This window comes from Panthera leo, chromosome A1 (genome assembly GCF_018350215.1).
Source record: "Panthera leo isolate Ple1 chromosome A1, P.leo_Ple1_pat1.1, whole genome shotgun sequence".
Lineage (NCBI taxonomy): Eukaryota > Metazoa > Chordata > Mammalia > Carnivora > Felidae > Panthera > Panthera leo.
In genome coordinates, this window is record NC_056679.1 from 212,725,604 (window position 1) to 212,747,546 (window position 21,943).

Sequence of the window (21,943 nt, forward strand, 5' to 3'; positions counted from 1 at the left end):
TTTACTGCTTTTACAATCGTAAGAGGGAGAGTCCTTGAGAATAAAAGCAGAGGACAGTGCAAGAGGAATCTAAAGACTCTGAAGAGTTAGGGAGTGAGGGACAACAAAAAGAGAGGCACGTCGCTGATGACGCCAAAGAGGAAAGGAAAATGGGATGTTATTAAAGGAAAGCACAGAGCCAGATGGCGGAAGAGGGATATATGAGGTGGAAATGGTAATGACTTCAGTTAGGGTCACGGTCAACCCAAGGTGACTAACTACAGAATGCCCAAATGACAACACCAGGCTAGAGTTGGAAATAGCAGTCTGAAGCCAGAAAAAGGAGTGAGCACTAGAGAGTATTGGATGCCATTTCCAAATGGCTTCAAGTGAAACCAGGGAGTTACCACATTGGATAAGAAAGAGAAGGAGAAGGGTTGAGCACAGACACCTTGTGGATGTTGTTTCTAGTGGGCAGGAAGAGGAGACAGAGAAGAGCTAACAGAGAACCAAAGAATGCTGTGCCACAAAAACTAAGAAAAGCAGGGTTAGGGAGTGGGGAAGAGGAGAAGGTGGGTGATGGGCATTGAAGAGGGCACTTGTTGGGATGAGCACTGGGTGTTGTATGGAAACCAATTTGACAATAAATTATATTTAAAAAAAAAAAAAGAAAGAAAGAAAAACAGGATTTCCAGAAACAAATGGGTGGAAACAATACAGAATTCTCTAGAGCTGTGCTGCCTAATAGAGCAGCCACCAGCCACATGTGTGCCCATTTACATTTAAATTAATTAAAATTAAATAAAATTTTAAATTTGGTTCCTCGGTCACACTTGGCCACATTTCAGGTGCTCAATGGCTCCGTGTGGCTAGTAGCCACCATACTGGGCAACCTAGAACAGAACAGAGGCAGCGTCACAGAAGTTTCACTGGACAGCACTGCTTTAGAGGCACAGAGACTTGTTCTGAGGTAGGCCAATGGCTTTGGTAGTGAGGTCATTGGTGACCTTGATGATGGCACTTTCAGAGTGGTGAGCACTAATGTCATATTCTTTCAATGCTCCTGAGCAAGGGATCAAGAAGATGAAAAAGAAGTCTGCTAGTGAAAAGTAGGGCAGGGAAGGTGATTCTTTGAAGTTGGTTCAGGAGTGAGGAAAGTGTTGCTTTGTTTTGTTTTAAACATCATGGAGTACCAAGCTAGCATTTAGAGTAAGAGCACAGAATATTTGTGAAAGAGGAAGTAACCTGCTCACCATCAAGCCCTCCTGTGGCCAGGGAGCTGGAACTGGCAAAAGGTACCCACACTGGGATAACAAGCTGAAACATCACATCCAAGAAATGAATGCCTGGAGTTCACCTGGACTGACCTTGCCTCACTCTACCCTCTCCGAATGTCTAGGTGTTAAATGCTTGTCATGAGCTAGGCTGGTCCACTCTTCCTCCCATCAGTAATAACAGCACCACTTACTGCGTGATTCCACTGTGAATGGCATTTCCTATAGCATTTCATTCTTTATTCTTCATAAAAACTCCATGAAGAAGATACTAAGTATGATTGCCACCTTCCAGACAAGGAAACTGTGGCTCAAGGAAATTAATGTGCCCCAAGCCACTTAGCTAATAAACAACAGTGGCAGGATTCAAATGCAAGCCAGACTCCAAACACTGGTGCCATGCCATACCTGCTCTGCCTTCATTTCATCAGAGTTTGGGGTGTTCCAAGCTTTAAAACTGAGCAATGCGATGGGATGACAAAAATGTTAAAAACAAAGTAACACAGAGAGAAAGATCAGAGGAGGAAGCGTCTAAATGTTACAGTTCAAAGACTGTATGAAAGTTCTTTTTCTTTTCTCATGGTCACAAACTGACTTTAATGGGCATATACTATTTTTATAGCAAGACATAATAAATCTAATCTCTCCTCAATGTTTCTATTTTTCCACTTTTAACAAGTCAATTTATGTGCATCACCTAGCTCTACTTCACTTTCATCTTCACCTTAATTGGTGCTCTCTGAGTTAATCAGGAAGTCAAGAAAGCTCTACAGTAATCTTACAGTCCTGGACAGGATCACCTAAATAACCTGCCACCTAACTTACATCCAAAGACAATAATGCCAATGAATAAGAATGCCAAGAGGTGCTATTAAAAACTCTACAAGGCGGGGCGCCTGGGTGGCTCAGTCGGTTAAGCATCCGACTTCGGCTCAGGTCATGATCTCACGGTCTGTGAGTTCAAGCCCCACGTTGGGCTCTGTGCTGACAGGCTCAGAGCCTGGAGCCTGTTTCAGATTCTGTGTCTCCCTCTCTCTCTGACCCTTCCCCGTTCATGCTCTGTCTCTCTCTGTCTCAAAAAAAAAAAAAAAAAAAAAAAAAAAAACAACTCTACAAGGCAATATATATCATCTTCTCTCTAGATTTTGTTAAACCTATCCTTTCGGTCTTATTTTCCATCACTTGAATCCCCCACCCCCCATAGTATATTCTGAATTCCTGTAACAATATAATTTGGGCAAATCTGATCATTTTTTTTGAGTACTCATCAAGACCAAACAATCCAGTAATCAGTAAATATGAACACAGTGTCCATATGTTTTTTTAATCCAATGGCAAGTTAAGTATTAATTAAAAGAGAGCCTTTTCCTACAACTTGTATGGAGGAAGCACAGGGAGAGGAGGATGTTGAAAAACTTTTCCTGAACATATATCTGATTCTTCAGGCACAAAATCTCAGAGAGGACCCTTTACTGATAATGGACACCAGAATCTTGGTCCAGGTCCCCCTGCCTGCCATAAGATTCTGTCTACTGCTTCTACTCTGAGGAGGAAAGGGCTTCAGGGTCTGTGGCAAACATGGACATTTGTTTCCCATCATCCATTCTTCTTTCTCCATTAGTAACAAATTCCTAAATTGATTTGGGACAACAATGAGTCCAGCTGAAAGCACACATTTACTGCCCTCCCTCACAACTAGGGGTAGCAAATGATATGTAAGAAGTTAATGAGAGGGGCTTCCAGAGAGCCTTCAAACAGAACTGAGTCAACGGAGATGGTCTCTTTCCCCCTTCATCTTGCCTAGATTGAAGACACAATCCCTGGAGTCCTAGCCACCATCTTGTGATCTTGAGGGTGGACACTGTTCACTAAGATTAAAGGTGCCAAAAAACAGAAGTTTGCATCCTTGATGACATTATGGAACGACCACCTCTGCTCTCAACTCCCACCTCTGTAAAGGATAAACCTCTACATTTGTTTAAATCACTATAGGTGGGAGTCTTGCATGCAGATGTAATTCTTAATGCACCTACATCCATTCCTAGGCTGTATTAGATAAAGTTGGTTAATTTGTTAATGGAATGTATGGCCTGAACTTATCTATAAAACTATACCAAGAAAAGTTTGTGAACTTACCATTTTTTGAGTACTATATATAATCATCAAAGCAAACTAACACTAATAATAAACCTAATATTTATTAAACATTCATTATATTTCAAGAAGTTTGCTATGTATCTCACATACATTATCTCATTTATTACTCAGCCTGATACAAAGAAGTAAGTACTATTATTATCATTAGAAGAAACTAAGACTTGCGGGGGAGGGCAGGGTTGCATCAATTTGCCAAGAGCACAGCCCCTCAGAGAGACTGATGCCAGAGCCCAAAACCTGACAACCATCAGGTGAAAAAGAAAGGGTACCTAATCAGAAACACCAAGGATACTTTGTAGGTTATATAGAGTACACTGTGTAACTCTGCAATTAAATTTTCAAGAAGCAGAAAAACTGAATTCATGGAAAAAATATGTTTTAAAAAGTTGACCCAAAATTACACTGATTATACACTAATATAATGCAATGAGAAGGACACAGCATCGCTTTTGTAGTACTCTTGCCAAATAAGTTTAAACTCAATCTTACCATGTGAAAACAACAGATAAATCCAAACTGGGAGACATTCTACAAAATAACAAACTCATCAGAAGTGTCAGGTCATAAGTGACAAAGATTAAGAAAATATCACAGATTGGTAAAGATTAAGGAGATACAACAACTAAATGGTTTGGATCCTGGAACAGAAAAAGATCATTAGGAGGAAAGGTAGTAAATTTCAAATAAGACTTGTAGTTTAGTTAGCAGTATTGTACCAATGTTAATATTCTTATTTTGATAATTGTACTATGGTTATTTAAGTTGTTAACATTAGAGGGATCTGGGTAAAAGATATACATGAACTCTCTATATTATTTTTGCAGATTTTCTTTAAGTCTAAAATTATTTCAAAACTATTTTTTTAAGTTTTTCAAAAATTACCTCTAAAAAGAAGTTAGGTCCAGATACAGAGTTGAATTGTTTCCATCTTTCAAGGAATATTCTTATGGTATATAAACTGTTCTAGAGCACAAAAACAATGGAAAGTGTCCCGATTAATTTTATAAAGCTAATATAAACCTGATATTAAAACTGGCAATACCACCTCAAGGCAAGAAAACTACTGTCCAATCTCACTCATGAATATAGACTCAAAAATCCTAAATAAGATTCTAAAAACATAAAATCAGCAGTGCATCTAAAAAAGTCATCATGATAAAATGTACTTAATTCCAAGAATACTACAAGGACTCAATATTAGGAAATTTATTAAAAGTATATGTCAAGTGTATTTGATAACATTCACTGCTCATTTCCAATTTTTAAAACCACACTTAAGAAACTAGAAATAAAAGGATACCTTAACATGTACTTCAGTTCAAGAAGTCAAAAATTAATATAATATATATATTATATATATATATATTACATTATATATATAATAATATTATTCTGGAGGTTCTTGCCAATGCAATAAGAAAAGAAAAATATATATTCAACTTCAAAATGAAGGAAAAACTCTTGTTCCTATATGAAAATGATATAAAAACTACTGGAACAGAGGATTTAATATGTGGAATTCTTGCAAAATAAATAAATAAAAATTCATAGCTTATCTACATAACAACTACAATTATAAAATGTAATGGGAAATGATCACCATCATAGTAACAACCAGAAAACATAACCTCTAAGAATGAACTCAACAAGAATGGTGCAGAATATAAATAAAGAAACTGAAAAACTTAGCTTATGGACATAAAAAGAAGTTCAAATATATAAAATAATTTAAAAGTTAGATGATGTAAGGATGCAGAAAAACAGACAATCTCATAGCTTGTTGCAAAAGCATAAAGTGGTAAACCTCTTTAGAGGTCAACTTGGCAATATCTATCAAAACTTAAAACTTTTGACCCAGAAATTCTACTTCAAGAAACTTATCCTACAGATAATATGTATGTATAACTATGTGTATGTGCATGTGTGCACGCACATACAAAGCCACTCAATATAGGACTGTTCTTAATAGTAAAAAGCTGAGAACAGCATAAATATTGAAAAATGACAGACTATTTACATAAAGATGGCATATCAGCATTACAAAATACTATGTAGCCACACTTGAAACAGTATCAACACTTTATTAAAAAATATTTTCGTAAATATGTTTTTTTATAAAATAAGCAAGACGTACATACTTCTACATATTATCAACATACTTTTATCTGGGTGGCAGAATTATAGTAACTTACTTTCTGCCCTGTGATTTTCTATTTCTCTCAAATTTCCTTAATACTCATGTATTATAATTAGCAAGGAAAAGTAATACAAGCTTTACCTGCAGATGCAAGAAATTCCGGTACCTAATATTTGCATTGCCCTGGCCCATTTATACTGTGCATTCACATCATTTTCTCCAAATAAATACTGTGTTTGCATTACCAACTTACAAAACTCAGGATAAATGTTTTTCATTTTTCACCAGTCTCTACTACTATCTCAGTGAACTCAATGCTATAGCCAATAACATAATTACATTCTGATCTGTGGTCAAAAAGTGAAAGCAGCACTTCGCTTATGCAAAGAGAAGGGGAAAGATAACCATGGCAGCAAGGAGGAAAAACATGGTGTTTACCCTACAAGCCTCAAATCTCCAATCTTATCCACTACAGGAAGCAGTAGCTACTTGTGTTTCATCATCTTTTGTTTATCCCTGTGAGAACTATGTTTTATTATCTGTTTATGCACAATGCTCTATTGCTTGGGTTGCTTGAATAAGCCAGGGTATCAGAGCAGGAAACTGAGGTGGATGCTTCAATATTTAGATCCTGTCTAACCATATCTCAACAGCAAGAACTGGGAAGTCGAGCTCAGCATAAACAAACCATTTGCGATAAGCACACTTATGATTCCCTATAACTGCTCAGCTTTGAGCAGTCAAGGTGCAGTATTTAAGAAAATGTGCCATTGCTCTATACTGTCTCCTTCAGAGAGGGCCTTAATCACATATGGAGAAAATGTTTTGTATCTGTGATCTTCATGGCCTTCTTAAACACCCTCCATCACAGGAACACTGGGAACTTCCCCAGATCCATTTTAAGAAATTATATTCTTTCACTGATATGTGTTGGTGGATCTCAAACTTCTACAAAGGAGAAGCTTAATGGGCAGTAATCTGGAAGGAAGACGGGCTGGGAGCAGTAGCTTTTAAAATGTTTTACCTCAATTTACAGTAATAGTTGTTTTACTTTCACACTATAACCCATTACAAACACATGTGTAACATGCATAAATATATACACACATACAATTATATTTCCAAAATAAAAGTTTTATGAAATAATACACATGCAATGTGTAATACACTTTGACATGTTCTATTATGTTGATATATTCTAGTCTATTCTATTAAAAATTATGCCCAAATCTCACTAACATTCTTCCAATAGTCAATCATGGTGGCAACCTGCAGTTGGAAACACACTGAGGAGGCGTCTTTAGGGCCTAGATTTACAACCATCTGGAGGACTGGAGACAGCTATGCTCACTCCCAAACAAGTCTGTTGCCATCACCAGTATGAGGTATCTGCTTGCTGAGTTCTCAGAGAAGAAAAGCGTGAGAACTTACAAGAAGTCCCCAGAGTGTTCAATATCACAGATTTCTAAAACCCTTTTTATGGAACCAGATCTACTGAGGTAATTCAAATTACTGGCTTTCTCATGACCTCGTTTTGACACCTTCGAGGGAGGGGAGACTAGAAGCGGTATAAGCATTTACCGTAGGAAGAGCTGTTGAAGAGCTCGATGTTGAAGAAGGCGTAGTCTCCACTGGTCATCCCGTGCTTGTGCGCTGCCAGCATGATGCCCCGGACCGTGTCACTGCTTGCACACATGATCACCACTGGGGAAGGAGGAACAAACAACATGCATGAAACACCCCTTCCCAGAGGATAGTGGGGACGCGGAAACCAGGGGAGGGAGACAGGGTACTAATATAGCCCTTAAAGCATCTCCTCACTCATTACTTACTAATTACAGAGGGAATGAATAGTAACTTTACAGTGGAGAAAGCAAGCGGTCACCGGCATAACCAAGTGATGGAAGCCAATATCATCAACCATGGGAACACATTCATGAGCCTACACCCAGGAACCCAAATGTCAGATGGGCAACATAAATCTAATCAGGAGAGAGGCCAAAAACTCAACTTTGGGGGACAGTCTATAGAATAGTTGTCCTCTGCTCATGAAAACGATCAGTTTCATGAAAACAAAGACAGCCTGACGAAATGTTCTAAACTAAAAAGACTTTTAGGAGCAGAAAATTAAATACCGTGTGTGATTCTGGATCCCAAAAAAAATAATAAAAAAGTTTTGCTATAAAGCGCATTATTGAGACAACCGGAGAAATCTGAATAAGTCTGTAAATTAGATAGCAGTGTTGCGTCTGTGTTCAAGTTTTTGCTTTTCATATTTATACTGTGGTTACATAAGTGAATGCCCTTGTTCTTAGGAAACACAGACTTAAGTATTTAGGGGTAAGGGAACATGATGGCCCTACTTCTCAAGTGGTCCATAAAAAGATCATTGTGTGAGTATGTGTGTGTGTGTGTGTGTGTGTGTGTGTGTGTGTGTGTGTGTGTGTGTGTTTGAAGAGGAGTAGGAGGAGAAGGAGGAGGGGAGAGATTTGGAATGAAAGCATATGTGGCAAAATGTTAATAATTGGCAACAATCTGGATGAAGGCTGTGCAAAGGTTCTTTATACTTTCTTACATCTTTTCCAAAAGTGTAAAATTACTTCAAAATAAAGTTCTTTAAAAATACCTCAAATGTATCATCAGATTTACCCAATATAAGCCAGTCAAGTGTGTCAACTGCTTTTAATACTTAACAGCATGGAAAACACATTTTCCTGAAGAAGCAAACTGAATGGTTTGAGGGAGAACAGTCATTTGGCAAATCAGGATTCAGTGAGGGGTATAAGCTTTCTGCTGTCTGAATTTTGAAACATTTTTCTCAAGCTGTCTCAACGTATATAGGAAATAGTTAACAGAATTCCAGGCCCCACCTCATGTTCTCTCAGCTTATACCCACACTTGTCAAACTTGAGAAGCTTTAAACAGCTCCAGAACATTGTTTCCCGCCACATAAGAGCTACATCAGCCAACAGTGAAGTGGGTACCTGGCCGTTATCTAGTTAATTTGATCATTGTTGATGGCCCTGGTCCATCAAAACACAGACCACTGTGTTTTGCTGCATACATGGAAACAGAAGGCCTGGAGAGGCCTGGGGGCTATAACCATGCGTGCAGCCCTCCGCGATGTACACGTTCTTTGAAAAAGCATGGGTGCTGAAAGACGTAAAACAAACCTACGTGAAGGTTTACGCACTTGATATTGTTTACTGTGCATGTTAATTCAAAGTGTTCAATCATGACTCTGACATTTCTTACCACAAAAGGGCTCTGTGTGCAGGCTAAAAGCTCTGAAAAACAAGTTTTAACAATACAAAACTCCTAAAGGTCTATAACTGTGGGGATAGGCGTTATCTGTGCCTGGAAATATTGTTATATATTTGGAATAAATAGTCAAATTCCAAGGTGCCTTAGCAAGGAAGCTTTCAAAGAAACTCTTCATCGCTCATTGTGACCTAGACCTTTGTTTTAGCTCTGATTCAATTCTCGACCCTGGAATGACAAAAGAGCCATAGAGTCCTACAGAGCAGCCAATAAGGACAAGGCTGAGGCTGGACAAGTTTGAAAAGCACAGATTCCAAGAGTGGGCATCTGCAGAAGGCCCTGGGAGGCTCTGGCTGACTGTCCAGCAGCCCTTATCAGCTTTTGATCAACTGATCATAGTCTGGAGCTTGGCTCTAAACCCCTGGATATAGAACATGATTCTGTCAGCACATAAAAAATAGAGTCATTGCTTGGAGGCAGAGTCCCAATAACCTAACTCAGATGTTTCGGGGGTTTTTTTTTAATTGTTATTCATTTTTGAGAGAGAGAGAGACAGAGCGTGAGCAGGGGCAGGAGCAGGGAGAGAGGGGGACACAGAATCTGAAGCAGGCTTTAGGCTCCGGGCTGTCAGCACAGAGCGTGATGCAGGGCTTGAACCCATGAACCATGAGATCATGACCTGAGCCGAAGTCAGACGCTTAACTGACTGAGCCACCCAGGCACCCCCTACCTCAGATGTGTTTAGGTACCCTGAGATGCAGATTGCTTGATTTCAATGATAACCAGAGTGGTCACGAACACATTTGTGTCAGCATATACCTGGGCATGCCAACTGATAAGCCAAATTGTAAGGTAGTAGAATGCTAGTGAGGATGAAATCAGACTCAGGGACGTCAGTTGGAGGGTTCAGGCACTCAAAGGCACCAGGCCATACAAGTGCGATACCTGGCCCAGGACCGAGCAGGCTGTGTCCTTAGGCCAGAGCACAAGCTTCCCCAAGTCCTGGACAGGCTATGCCCGACACCTGCCCCTCTATCACTTCTTTGTCTATTTTTACAGTCCTGGCCCATCTCCTCCCTATTCCTATCACCACCAAGACCAAACCTTCTGACAGACATATTCTTTCTTTAAAATGTCAGTACCTGCTTGGGCTGGGCAAGAGTGACCCACAGCAGCAGCGTGTCTATGTAAGCAGACTTTGATTATTTTTTTTAAGGTTTATTTATTTTTGAGAGAGAGAGAGAGAGAGAGAGAGAGAGAGAGAGAGAGCGCGCACAAGCGGGGGAGGGGCAGAAAGAGACGGAGACAGAGGATCCCAAGAAGGCTCTGCACTGACAGCAATGAGCCCAATGTGGGGCTTGAACCCACGGACGGTGAGATCGTGACCTGAGCCAAAGTCAGATGCTCAACCGACTGAGCCACCTAAGTGCCCCGATTTTGATTATTTTATACCTCATCCACTTTGTGTTGACCATGTAGTTAAACTCTCAAAAAGGAAATCTTAATTTCCAAGTCCATGGACAGGATATTGTTTTTTTCTTGCATAAAACAAACCCATAATGTACATTATCATCCAGTTTAAGTTGGAACAAGTACTCACAGACACCAGCAGAGCAGAGAGAATGAAGAATCCTTCTCGATCTGTAGGCTGTTCCCTAATCTCTTACGGCTATTTCATTCATGCCTAACTCCACAGCAACTATTTTTAACAACTTGCCTTTATACAATCTGTCAGAAGGTTTAAAATAGTTTTCACTAAAATAGCTTTCTCTTCCTACTCATGTTTCATCAGTTTATATAACTAATTAAATTACATACTTATGATAATAAGTACAAGTGGTATAAACACATTTGGCAACAACTCTTGGAAAGGACACGGACAAGTGTGAGAAGAGTGTGGGCATACTCAGGAGAAGTATACAACTACCAACATTCACCAACAGTCAATAAAGTGTACAGAGAAAAAGAGACCTTCAGCTAATCCTACAGGCTGCTTAAATGAAGGTCAATTAAGACAATTTGTGTTGTATTTAAGTATAGTTAAATATATAAATACTAAGTTTTTTGGTCAAATTGTTAAATTTCTGAAAGAGGGGATGATAGTGTGATCCTAAGTTTCTGGGTGTTCTTCATTCTGCTCTATTTTTCTCTTTGCCAAAGAACTTGTGATGTTCCATGGCATCCTCCGCCATCTGATTCCCAGTGTCTTCTTTAAGTGACTTCTCACGATCACAATATGTTCTTGCAATCACTCTAAGAAGGGCAGAGAGAGAAGTGCAGAGGGGTGACTACAGAGGTCAATTCAGAGAACCAGAAACAGAGCAGGTAGCATAACTGAGTTAGGAGGCTATCTTTTCCCCCGGCTCAAGTTTCCATCTGGAGCAACCTCTGAGAGAGTGACACTCCTCATCTCTCAATGGACCTCCATTTATCCCTCTCCCCCCACCCACCCCAGAGGAAAAGGACTAAATTGTTGGATTGGTGAGTCTAAAACCAAAAATGGCATGCTGGACCCAGCCTTTTCTTCCTTCCTTTTTTGGGACATGTCTGCTTGTGGAGGGCACATATTAGGGGAGAAATAATAGCAAATAGGCCCTCTTGGCAACAAAGCTAAATCCATATTTTCTAATACGTTTTACCAGCAGTAAAAACATATTTTCAGAGCACCTGGGTGGCTCATTCGGTTAAGCATCTGAATCTTGGTTTCGGCTCAGGTCATGATCTCATGGATCATGAGTTTGAGCCCCGCATCGGGCTCTGTGCTGCCAGCGCAGAGCCTGCTTGGGACTCTATCTTTCTCCCTCTCTCTCTCTATGCTCTTCCCCTGCTCACTCGCTCTCAAAATTAATAAACTTTAAAAAAAAAAAAAAGGAAAAGAGATGTTATGTCATGAAAGTGAAGCAAGATATGCCATGTGCTGAAAATCAAAACTATGATAGCAGAAATTAGAAACCAAAACTTAATAGAAATCTGGGGCATAGTCAAAGGAATATCTAAAGAAGAGGAATTTCTTTTTAAAAGACAGGTGGTACTGTCAGAATGGCTAAAATTAAACCAGGAAACAACAGAGACTGGCAAAGTGTGGAGAAAGGGGAACGCTTTTGCACTGCTGGTGGGAATGCGAACTTGTGCAGTCACTCTGGAAGTTCCTCAAAAAATTAAAAACAGAACTACCCTACGACCCAGCAACTGCACTACTAGGAATTTATTCAAAGGATACAAAAATGCTAATTCGAGGGACACCTGGGTGGCTCAGTCAGTTAAGTGTCCGACTTTGGCTCAGGTCATGATCTCACAGCTTGTGGGTTCAAGCTCCACAGGTTGGAGCCTGCTTCAGATTCTGAGCCTCCATCTCCCTCTGCCCCTCCCCCACTCGCACACTGTCCCCCCCAAAAAATGAACATTAAAAAAAATTTTTAATGCTGATTCCAAGAGGCACATACACCCCAATGTTTACAGCAGCACTATCAACAATAGCCAAATTATGGAAAGACCCCAAATGTCAAAGACTAATGAATGGATTAAGAATATGTGGAATACTACTCAGTGATGAAAAAGAATGAAATCTTGCCATTTGCAACAACGTGGATGGAACTAGAGTGTATTATGCTAAGCGAAATTAGTCAGAGAAAGACAGATATCATATGATTTCACTTATATGTGGAATTCGAGAAACTCAACAGATGAACACAGGGGAAGGGAAGGAAAAATATGATAAAAACAGAGAGGGAGGCAAACCATAAAAGCCCCTTAAATACAGAGAACAAACTGAGGACTGCTGGAGGGGAGGTGGGTGGGGGATGGATTAAATAGGCAATGGGTGATGGGCGTTAGAGGGCACTCTTTGGGATGAGCACTGGGTGTCATATGTAAGAAATGAATCCCTGGGTTCTACCCCTGAAGCCAAGACTACACTTTATGTTAACTAACTTCAATTTAATAAATAAATAAATAAATAAATAAATAAATAAATAAATAAATAAATGACAGGTGGCAAATAGGAGAAAAAGAGTAAGAAAAGTAACGTTTTGATCCAGGAAGCCTAGATTGAACATCAAAATAATACAATTCTAGGGGCGCCTGGGTGGCTCAGTCAGTTAAGCGTCCAACTTCGGCTCAGGTCATGATCTCATGGTTCATGAGATGGAGCCCCGTATCAGGCTCTGTGCTGACAGCTCGGAGCCTGGAGCCTGCTTTGGATTCTGTGCCTCCCTCTCTCTCTGCCCCTCCCCTGCTTGTGCTCTGTCTCTCTCTCTCTCTCTCTCTCTCTCTCTCTCACTCTCTCAAAAATAAATAAACATTAACAGGTTTTTTTAATAAAATAAGTTTTAAAAATGTTAAAATATTGGGAGCAAAAGGAAAATTCTAAAATTTTTCAGGAAAAAAAATAACAGATAACAGGTCAAGAATCCAAATCAATTCAGCTTCCTAGTAGCAGCAGTGGAATTTAGAAGACAATCCTTCAAATCTTGAGGGAAAACGATTTCCAACCTAGAATTCCATAATAATGTATAAGGGAAGAATGAAGACATTTTCAGTCATGAAAGGTATCAAGCTTTAGCTCTCATCCACCCTTTCTGAGAAACTCCTGGAGGATGTGCTCACCAAAACAAGAGCATAAGCCAAGAAAGACGAACGCATAGAGATCTAGACAGAGAGAGATAGGGAGGCAATGAGAGATACAGGGGGGTGTTGGGGAGAGAATCCCGACTGACAGCTGCGCAAACTGTTTAGATAATAACCAAACTGGAACATTTCAGGGGCTTAAAATAGAGTTGATAGATGATTTAGTTATAAGCTCGTAGGACACTAAGCAAACAATCAAAAACAGACTTTTTTTTAGCCCAAGGAAAACTAGAGCAATAAAGGAAATATCATTGTAATAGCCTATATGGGTCAACTACAAATAGCATTTAGAAGGCAATAATGATATAGACACTGAATGCGGAGCTAACCAAAAATTTTCACACAGCCACTTGAAAGGATGGCTGCGGGGAAAACCTTGAGTGTGTGGTGAACACGCAGTAGAAGAGAACCAAACTAACATCTTCCACTGGGATGGCAAGAGAGAAAAACAAAAACTGAAATCATCAAAGTAACCTGTTTTCTGGAGGTCTGAAACCAAATACCTACAGAAATAGCTGCAAGGGTTGAAAATACTTTCCTCTGGACAAAACACCTCGGAATGAATCTAACCAAAGAGGTGAAAAATCTATACACTGAAAACTATAGAAAGCTTATGAAAGAAGTTGAAGAAGACACAGCAAAATGATAAAATATCCCATGCTCCTGGATAAGAAGAATAAATGTTGTTAAAATGTCAATACTAACCAAAGCAATCTACATCAATGCAATCCGTATCAAAATAACACCAGCATGTTCACAGAGCTAGAACAAACAATCCTAAAATGTGTATGGAACCAGAAAAGACCCCGAAGAGCCAAAGCAATCTTGCAAAAGAAAACCAAAGCAGGAGGCATCACAATCCCAGACTTCAAGCTGTATTACAAAGCTATAATCATCAAAACAGTGTGGTACTGGCACAAAAACAGACACTCAGATCAATGGAACAGAATAGAGAACCCAGAAATGGACCCACAAATGTATGGCCAACTAATCTCTGACCAAAGCGGGAAAGAATATGCAATGGAATAAAGATAGTCTCTTCAGCAAGTGGTGCTAGGAAAACTGGACAGAGACATGCAGAAGAATGAACCTGGACCACTTTCTTACACCATACACAAAAACAAACTCAAAATGGATGAAAGACCTAAATGTAAGACAAGAAGCCATCAAAATCCTCGAGGAGAAAGCAGGCAAAAACCTCTTTGATCTCGGCCGCAGCAACTTCTTACTCAACACGTCTCCAGAAGCAAAGGAAACAAAAGCAAAAATGAACCAAAATGAAAAGCTTCTGCACAACGAAGGAAACAATCAGCAAAACTAAAAGGCAACCAACAGAATGGGAGAAGATATTTGCAAATGACATAATAGATAAAGGGTTAGTATCCAAAATCCATAAAGCACTTATCAAACTCAACACCCAAAAACCAAGTAATCCAGTGAAGAAATGGGCGAAAGACATGGATACTCCTCCAAAGGGGACATCCAGATGGCCAATAGACACATGAAAAAATGCTCAACATCACTCAGCATCAGGGAAATACAAATCAAAACCACAATGAGATACCACCTCACACCTGTCAGAATGGCTAACATTAACAACTCGGGCAACAACGGATGTTGGCGAGGATGCAGAGAAAGAGGATCTCTTTTGCACTGGCTGGTGCAGCCAGTCTGGAAAACAGTAGGGAGGTTCCTCAAAAAATTAAAAATAGAACAACCCCACGACCCAGCAATTGCACTACTAGGTATCCATGGGATACAGGTGTGCTGTTTCAAAGGGACACATGCACCCCAGTGTTTATTGTAGCACTATCTACAATATCCAAAGTATGGAAAGAGCCCAAATGTCCATCAATGGATGAATGGATAAAGAAGATGTGGTACATATATACAATGGAGTATTACTCGGCAATCAAAAAGAATGAAATCTTGCCCTTTGCAACTACATGGATGGAACTAGAGGGTATTATGCTAAGAGAAATTAGTCAGACAAAGACAAAGACATAGGACTTCTTCATATGAGAACTTTAAGATACAAAACAGATGAACATAAGGGAAGGTAAGCAAAAATAATATAAAAACAGGGAGGGGGACAAAACATAAGAGACTTAAATATGAAGAACAAAGGGTTACTGGAGGGGTTGTGGGAGGGGATGGGCTAAATGAGTAAGGGGCATTAAGGAATCTACTCCTGAAATCATTGTTGCACTATATCCTAACTAACTTGGATATAAATTTTTAAAAATAAATTAAATTAAAAATAAATAAATAAATTGTGTGTGTGTGTGTGTGTGTGTGTGTGTGTGTGTATGTAGATTGAGGAAGGTTACATAAATAAATTCACAGGTAACATCTGTAAAAAATATGAAATTAAAAGTTCACTAGTATGGGAAGTTATGGCTAATATTTCTTTTGAAATTAGCATCATGGAAGGCAACCACTTGTTTCTTTTCTCAGGGAAAGAATTTGGGGATAGAAAAAGCTGCTGATTTGATCAAATACTGTTTTTGCTTCAACCAATATACTTGCCAGCAACAAAAAAAAGGAAAAGAAAAGAAAAAAAGCTTTCCTCTGGGAAGTGAGAAATGGGAAATACAAGATAGGAAATTCTTGTTCCTAATAAGGCTTGGGTAATCTTACATTTTTTTTAAGTTTATTTATTTATTTTGAGAGAGAGAGAGAAGTGCAGAGAGAGGGAAGGAGAGAGAATCCTAAGCAGGCTCTGCACTGTCAGCCTGGAGCCGGATGCAAGGCTCAAGCTCACAAACTGTGAGATCACGACCTGAGCCAAAGTCAGACGCTTAACCCACTGAGCCACCCAAACGTCCAATCTTCTGACTTTTTAAACTATGTAACTGTGTAACTAACTCCCATAAGATTACTATTTTTAAAAAATACTTCTTTCTGGCTGTTCCTACACTATACAACAATGGGTTTCATTTGCAAAACAGAGATTGCACTTTTATTTTTGTTGTTCACAAAGTTCCATCTACTCCAAAGGCTTTCAGAATTTCTACACTACAACTTACAATGCTTCTTTCTTCCCCTGCTGTGTGTTAGTTATTTTACACTTAACATGCATTCTTTGCTCAAAAATTCTGCTGACCCACCACTTGGTCATTTACCCCAGGCTAATTCTAAAAATAAATGGCTCTTGTACTGATTAAATACTGTTATCTCTACAGTTGTTATGCAGGCCCAGAGTAATGACATATTAATAACTAAAAGGATAAAACTATAGTTCTTCACACAAAAATGTGTGTGTGTAATACTTCTCGTTCTGCATCTCATAACATGTATAGACAAAACAACTGCTAGCCTCTATTGCTTGAAAAAATCTTTATTTTTAAACTAGCCTTTTTGAAACTAAATTTATTGCTGAGTATAGAATACTGAGGGCAGCAGTAGGCGTTAGAATTGAATCAGTTTTAAATATGGATCATTATTTTTTATGAATATATACTCAGGTGTGTGTATTTTGCTGATGATATATGTTGGTTAAAGATAAAAGAGGGGGGAAATTTTTAACTATTGATTTCAATGCTAAGTCCCTAAAAGGAATGATTAATGTCCCTTCATTTTACAGTACAGCACATGACCAAATGAAATTTTAGTCATATTATTATTTGAGATGGCGGCATTATCAGTTTTTACCCATTAAGAAATTCAGACATCTGTGATATGATCTTAAAGATGACTTAAGATCAGGGGCGCCTGGGTGGCTCAGTCGGTTAAGCACCTGACTTCAGCTCAGGTCATGACCTCATGGTCCATGAGTTCAAGCCCTGCATCTGGCTTTGTACTGACAGCTCAGAGCCTGGAGCCTGCTTCGGATTCTGTGTCTCTGTCTCTCTCTGCCCCTCTCCCGCTCATGTTCTCTCTCAAAAATAAATAAGCGTTAAAAAAAATAATAAAGATTAATTTAAGATCAAAAAAACTGCCAAAAATGTTACCTCCAAAAGAGGGGGGAAATGGGAGACTCTCTAGTTCTCTGAGGTTTAACATGGAGTTTTCAAGGACACAAATGTGGTCCGTCATATGTTTCATACCTGAATGAGCACAAATCCAAACCCAGGATCAGTGTGAAGAGGCCTGATTCTCATCCAACCTCACCGTTTCGGGGAGGAAATTCCACCTCAGAGAAAGTCAGTGCCATGCCCGGCCACACAGCAGCTGAGTGGAGATGCCAAAGCCAGAGCACCTGCTTCTCCTCCCAGGGTTCTTTCCCCACAGCAGGGCCTCACCCCTGCAAGGGCAATTATCATCACATACATAAAATAGTAATAACTATAATAAAACCTCGCATTTGCTGAGCATTCCGTGTGTGTCTGGCACTGCTTCAGCACATCCCGTGTGTTAGCTCATTTAGCCCTCCCAGCATCCCCAAGATGGGGTGCCCCAACCACCCCTACTTGACCTGAGGAGCCCGAGGTACCGAGGTTTAGCAGCAGCCCACCTGTTTTGCCAGTGAATGCCTGAGCCAGGGCAGGTGCTCTGGGAGAAGTAAGAGTGATTAGTACTTTAACCACTTACGGAGAAGTAAGAGTGATTAGTAAAATGTCCCCAGAAAGGGGTGCCCAGGTAGCTCAGTTGAGCAGCCCAGGCCATGATTTTGGCTCAAGCCATGAACTCTCAGTCTGTGGGTCAAGCCCTGAGTTGGGCTCTGTACTGATGGCTCGGAGCTTGCTTGGGATTCTCCCCCTCACCTCTCTGCCCCTCCCCCACTTGCTCTCTCTGTCTCAAAATAAATAAATAACCATTCTGGGGGCACCTGGGTGGCTCAGTCAGTTAAGCTTCCGACTTCTGCTCAGGTCATGACCTCAGGGTTTGTGAGTTCAAGCCCCCCACCATGCTCTGTGCTGACAGCTCAGAGCCTGGAGCCTGCTTCAGGTTCTGTGTCTCCCCCTCTCTCTGCCCCTGCCCTGCTCACACTCTGTCTCTCTCTCAAAAATAAACATTTTTTTTAATTAAATAAACAAAATTTTTTTTAATTTTTTAAAAAGGTGCCCAAAGAGAGCTTTGTTATCAAGCAACTTTCTCTCCTGAGGGTACAGAAATGGGGGGTGGGGGTGAAGGCTTAGGAGAGAAACTTTTGTTGTATATTTCTGAATATTTATATTTCCACCAGGTCACTGCTGGAAATGTATTTCAGAGTAAGCATGGTGGCCTTATCACCTGTAAAGCATACAGTTCAGCCCAGCAAACTTCCACTACTAAATTCAAAAGTGTTAGAAAAACATAGAAGCAGCAGCAAAAAGACCTGGGAACAGCTCTGAGGCTCCGGGGTTTAAAATAATCGGCAGCACCAGACTATAGCCCAAGGCCTCTGAGCCCCCAGGCCTACCAGGGCACTGGTTCCTCTCTACCCCACCTCAGCCACACCATTGTGAGGCTGAGGGGCCTGTCCTCCTCCGGGCTGACCGCTCCGCTAGGCCAGGAATCGCAGGCCATGTATACATGGCTCACCACCACCAGCATTTAGACCTTCAGGGCTTTGGCAGCATAGGCGCCTAGGAGGATCGCGGCCCGCGCCCGCAGGGTAACACGCCCCCGATTCCCAGCCCTTCCTGGCCTCGAAAGCCAGGCCCTGGAAACGCCTGGCCCTCGAAAGTCAAGAGCTGAAAAACCAGGTTCCGAAGAACAGAGAAACCCGAGGTCTGCAGGGGTCTGCGGTAACCTGCGGACAGGGAGAGGGGAAAGAAGTAAACGTGGGTTTCTCCGCCGGGCGTGGCGAGTCCGCAGCGGTTGGACACAAGTGCCCTTTTTCATAATCAGCGAAACCGGCGCCCCGCCTGCTTGTCTGGCAGGGATTCGGCGCAGACAGACTGGAGTTCAACGCTCAAAACTTGGCGGTGCATCCCCACTGTCAACACTTCCCGTCTCCTCCCTCTAAAGAGTGCGTTCACTCCCGAGTCGAGTCCGAGTGGCCAACCTGGGAAAAAGGGATTGCCACAGCGCCATCCTCCGTGGAGCCTCTGCCCGCTCTCACCTGTTCCTGAGGCCCCCAGCTTCCGGTTGCGCTTTGTCCCACGGCCAGCGTCCAGGCGCCTGGCCTTGCCAAGTCGTGGGCTAGCCCTGTGTTTGGCTCAGCCCTTCTCCCCTTTAGCTTCCCCGCGTGGGGTCGTGGGGTTGTGGGGTCGTGGGCAGCTTTGCCCGGACTGCACCACTGACAATCCAGGCGCGTGCGCGCCGAGGGGGAGCAGAGGTGGGATTCCCCGAGCACCGTGCACCCCAAACCTGACACCCGGAAGGAGGGAACCGCACTTTACTGGGACCTCAGCCCACCTTCACGCAGCCTACGCTGCTGTAAAAGGGGCCTTATTGGGGGCATCTGCAATTAGGTATCCGCGACCACCCGCTTCTCCACCCGCTCGCTGTAGCCATAGCCGCCATCCTCAACCTTGAGCTTTGTTCAGTTAGGTGGCTGTTCAAACCTCCACAGACCCGGGGAGAAAACTTGGGGGGGGATACACTTGGAAAAGCAGCACAGCGCCCGCTTCTCCAGCGCTCTCTCGCGCAAAGCCTCAGTCAGGACGCTTTAGAGACCACGGTTTCGAACGCACCGGGGGTGGGGGTGTTAAGTGAACCTGAGTCCAGACACAACGAGGCATTCTTGGTGGAAACCGCAGGAGCTCGTTTATAAGGGCCACAGAAGAAATGAGAAGGGCGAAACAATGACCCTTTAAAAGAAAGCTGGGATTTGTGGAAGGAGCAGCCAGGAAAAACGGACAACCAATCTAGCCAAATAGCGGCGAGCCAGCAGTGAGTCCGCATACGCTTCCGCACTAGTGGGGGGGGCGACACGTCGGTAAACGACTGGGCAACAAGTTCTTTCGGCCTTGAGACGTTTTCAGACCATGTTTGGAGCAGGGCATCGGAGTGCGCCCCCAATCACTAGACTGGCGCTGGTGAAGGGGGAGGGAGGAAGAAAAGCCCAAGCGGTTCGACAGCACCTGTCGGACCTGGTCAAGCGGGAGCTGCAGGCTCAGACGCCCCTCCCCCAGGCCCTCCACATTCACCCCGAGACCTGGAAGGGCGATAGTCAAAGGTTGTCGCAGCCAAACAGCGCACGCCCCGGCGAATCCCCGTGTGCGCGATCTCCCCCTGTCCTCTGTGCAGCAGTGGGTAGTGGACTCCGCAGAGGAGCGGACGGGTACGTAGGGAGAGCCGCCGAGAGCGGTAGGGTTAGGGCCGGAAGCCCGGGGCGCGCTCCTGCTCACCTCGCTCACTGGCCTGGATGTAGCGCACGATGTCGTCCAGATCCAAGTCTTTGGTCTCATCGAAATTGTAGGCAGACGTATGCAAGCCCTCCTCCTGGAAGACTTCGTGGACCCCTTCGAGGGTGAAGTAGCAGTTCCGCTCCAGCTTGTCATCGCTGTAGACCAGCGCGGCGCGGCTCCACTGGTGGTGGCGAAATAGGGCGAGCATCATCTCACCCATCTTAGCGTATGCGGGTGCCACGCGCGTGAGGTGCGAGTATTCCGTGTCCTTATGCTGGAAGCCGGCGGCTAGTGCCCCTGCCGACAGCATAGGCAGGTCCCAGTGCGACGCAAGCCGGGCCACCGGCGCTGCCGCGTACTCGCACACCGGCCCCAAGATGAGATCCGGCTTGGCGCCGCGTGCCGCCGCCACGCGGTCCACCAGGCTGAAAAGTGCGCGGTTGCCGCAGTCCGAGTCTTCATAAGCCACATGGAAGCGAGTGCCGGGTGGCAGAAGCCGCCTCTCGGTCCCGTTGCCCTCCACGCTGCGCAACGCGTATTCGATGGCCGGCCGCACCCGGGCCAGGGAGAACAGGTAGGAGTCGTCCTGGGGTAACAATACCAGCACCTCGATCTTCTGCGGCGGCAGCGCCTCTCTTTCCTGGCGCCCTCCGCCCGGGCTGGCGCCCTCGCCGCCACCGCCACCGGTGCTGCCGACCAGCAACGCCCAGACAAGCAAGACGCACTCGGAGAAAGTGAGCACCAGCAGGGACGGCATCGTGCCGCAGGAAAGCGCTTGCCCTCGCTGCCGACTCGCCCTCTGCCCCCCACCCACCCTTCCTCTTTCCTCCCCACTCTTCTCTGCGAGGTCCCTGCGCCCCCTTGGGCGCTCTAAGAAAATAGAATATCCCTTTCACTAACTTAACAAAAGACAGAGAGGAAGAGTCCTTTGCAATGTCACTCGTTTAAAAAAGGGAGAGAGAGAGAGAGAAGGAAGAAAAAGTTCACCGCGTGTAAACCTGTACGCCTGTAATATATTTATATATATATATATATATATATATATATATATACTTATAAATATATATATATTTGCCCTCCCTTTATATATACTATTTTACTTAGAGGTGGCTTCTTATTTGGGCGTTGCTAAGATTGCTTTTGAAAGCGTATTTGTAAAAAACAAAACAAAACAAAAAAAGGAAAGAAAAGAAAAGAAAAAAAAAGTTAGACTTGTCCAAGTGCTTGTAATTGACGGTGCATCTCCCCCGCATTTGATCTCATTGATTAGCGCCGGTTCCTGGATCCAT

The 21,943-nt window shown here is 42.6% G+C and overlaps 1 protein-coding gene across 2 annotated transcripts in view; it reads right to left on the reverse strand.

Annotated features, from left to right (window-relative positions):
• The window catches only part of NPR3 (natriuretic peptide receptor 3), a 73,410-nt gene extending 51,968 nt beyond the window's left edge, over positions 1-21,442 (reverse strand). For both annotated transcript variants that reach the window (XM_042952439.1, XM_042952432.1), the window contains exons 1-2: positions 20,655-21,442; positions 7,129-7,251 (exon numbers count right to left, since the gene is read on the reverse strand). In XM_042952439.1, coding sequence (XP_042808373.1) covers positions 7,129-7,251; positions 20,655-21,411 — 880 coding nt within the window. In that variant the 5' untranslated portion in view covers positions 21,412-21,442. The remainder of the gene's footprint in view (positions 1-7,128; positions 7,252-20,654) is intronic.
• Between the last annotated feature and the right edge of the window lie 501 nt (positions 21,443-21,943).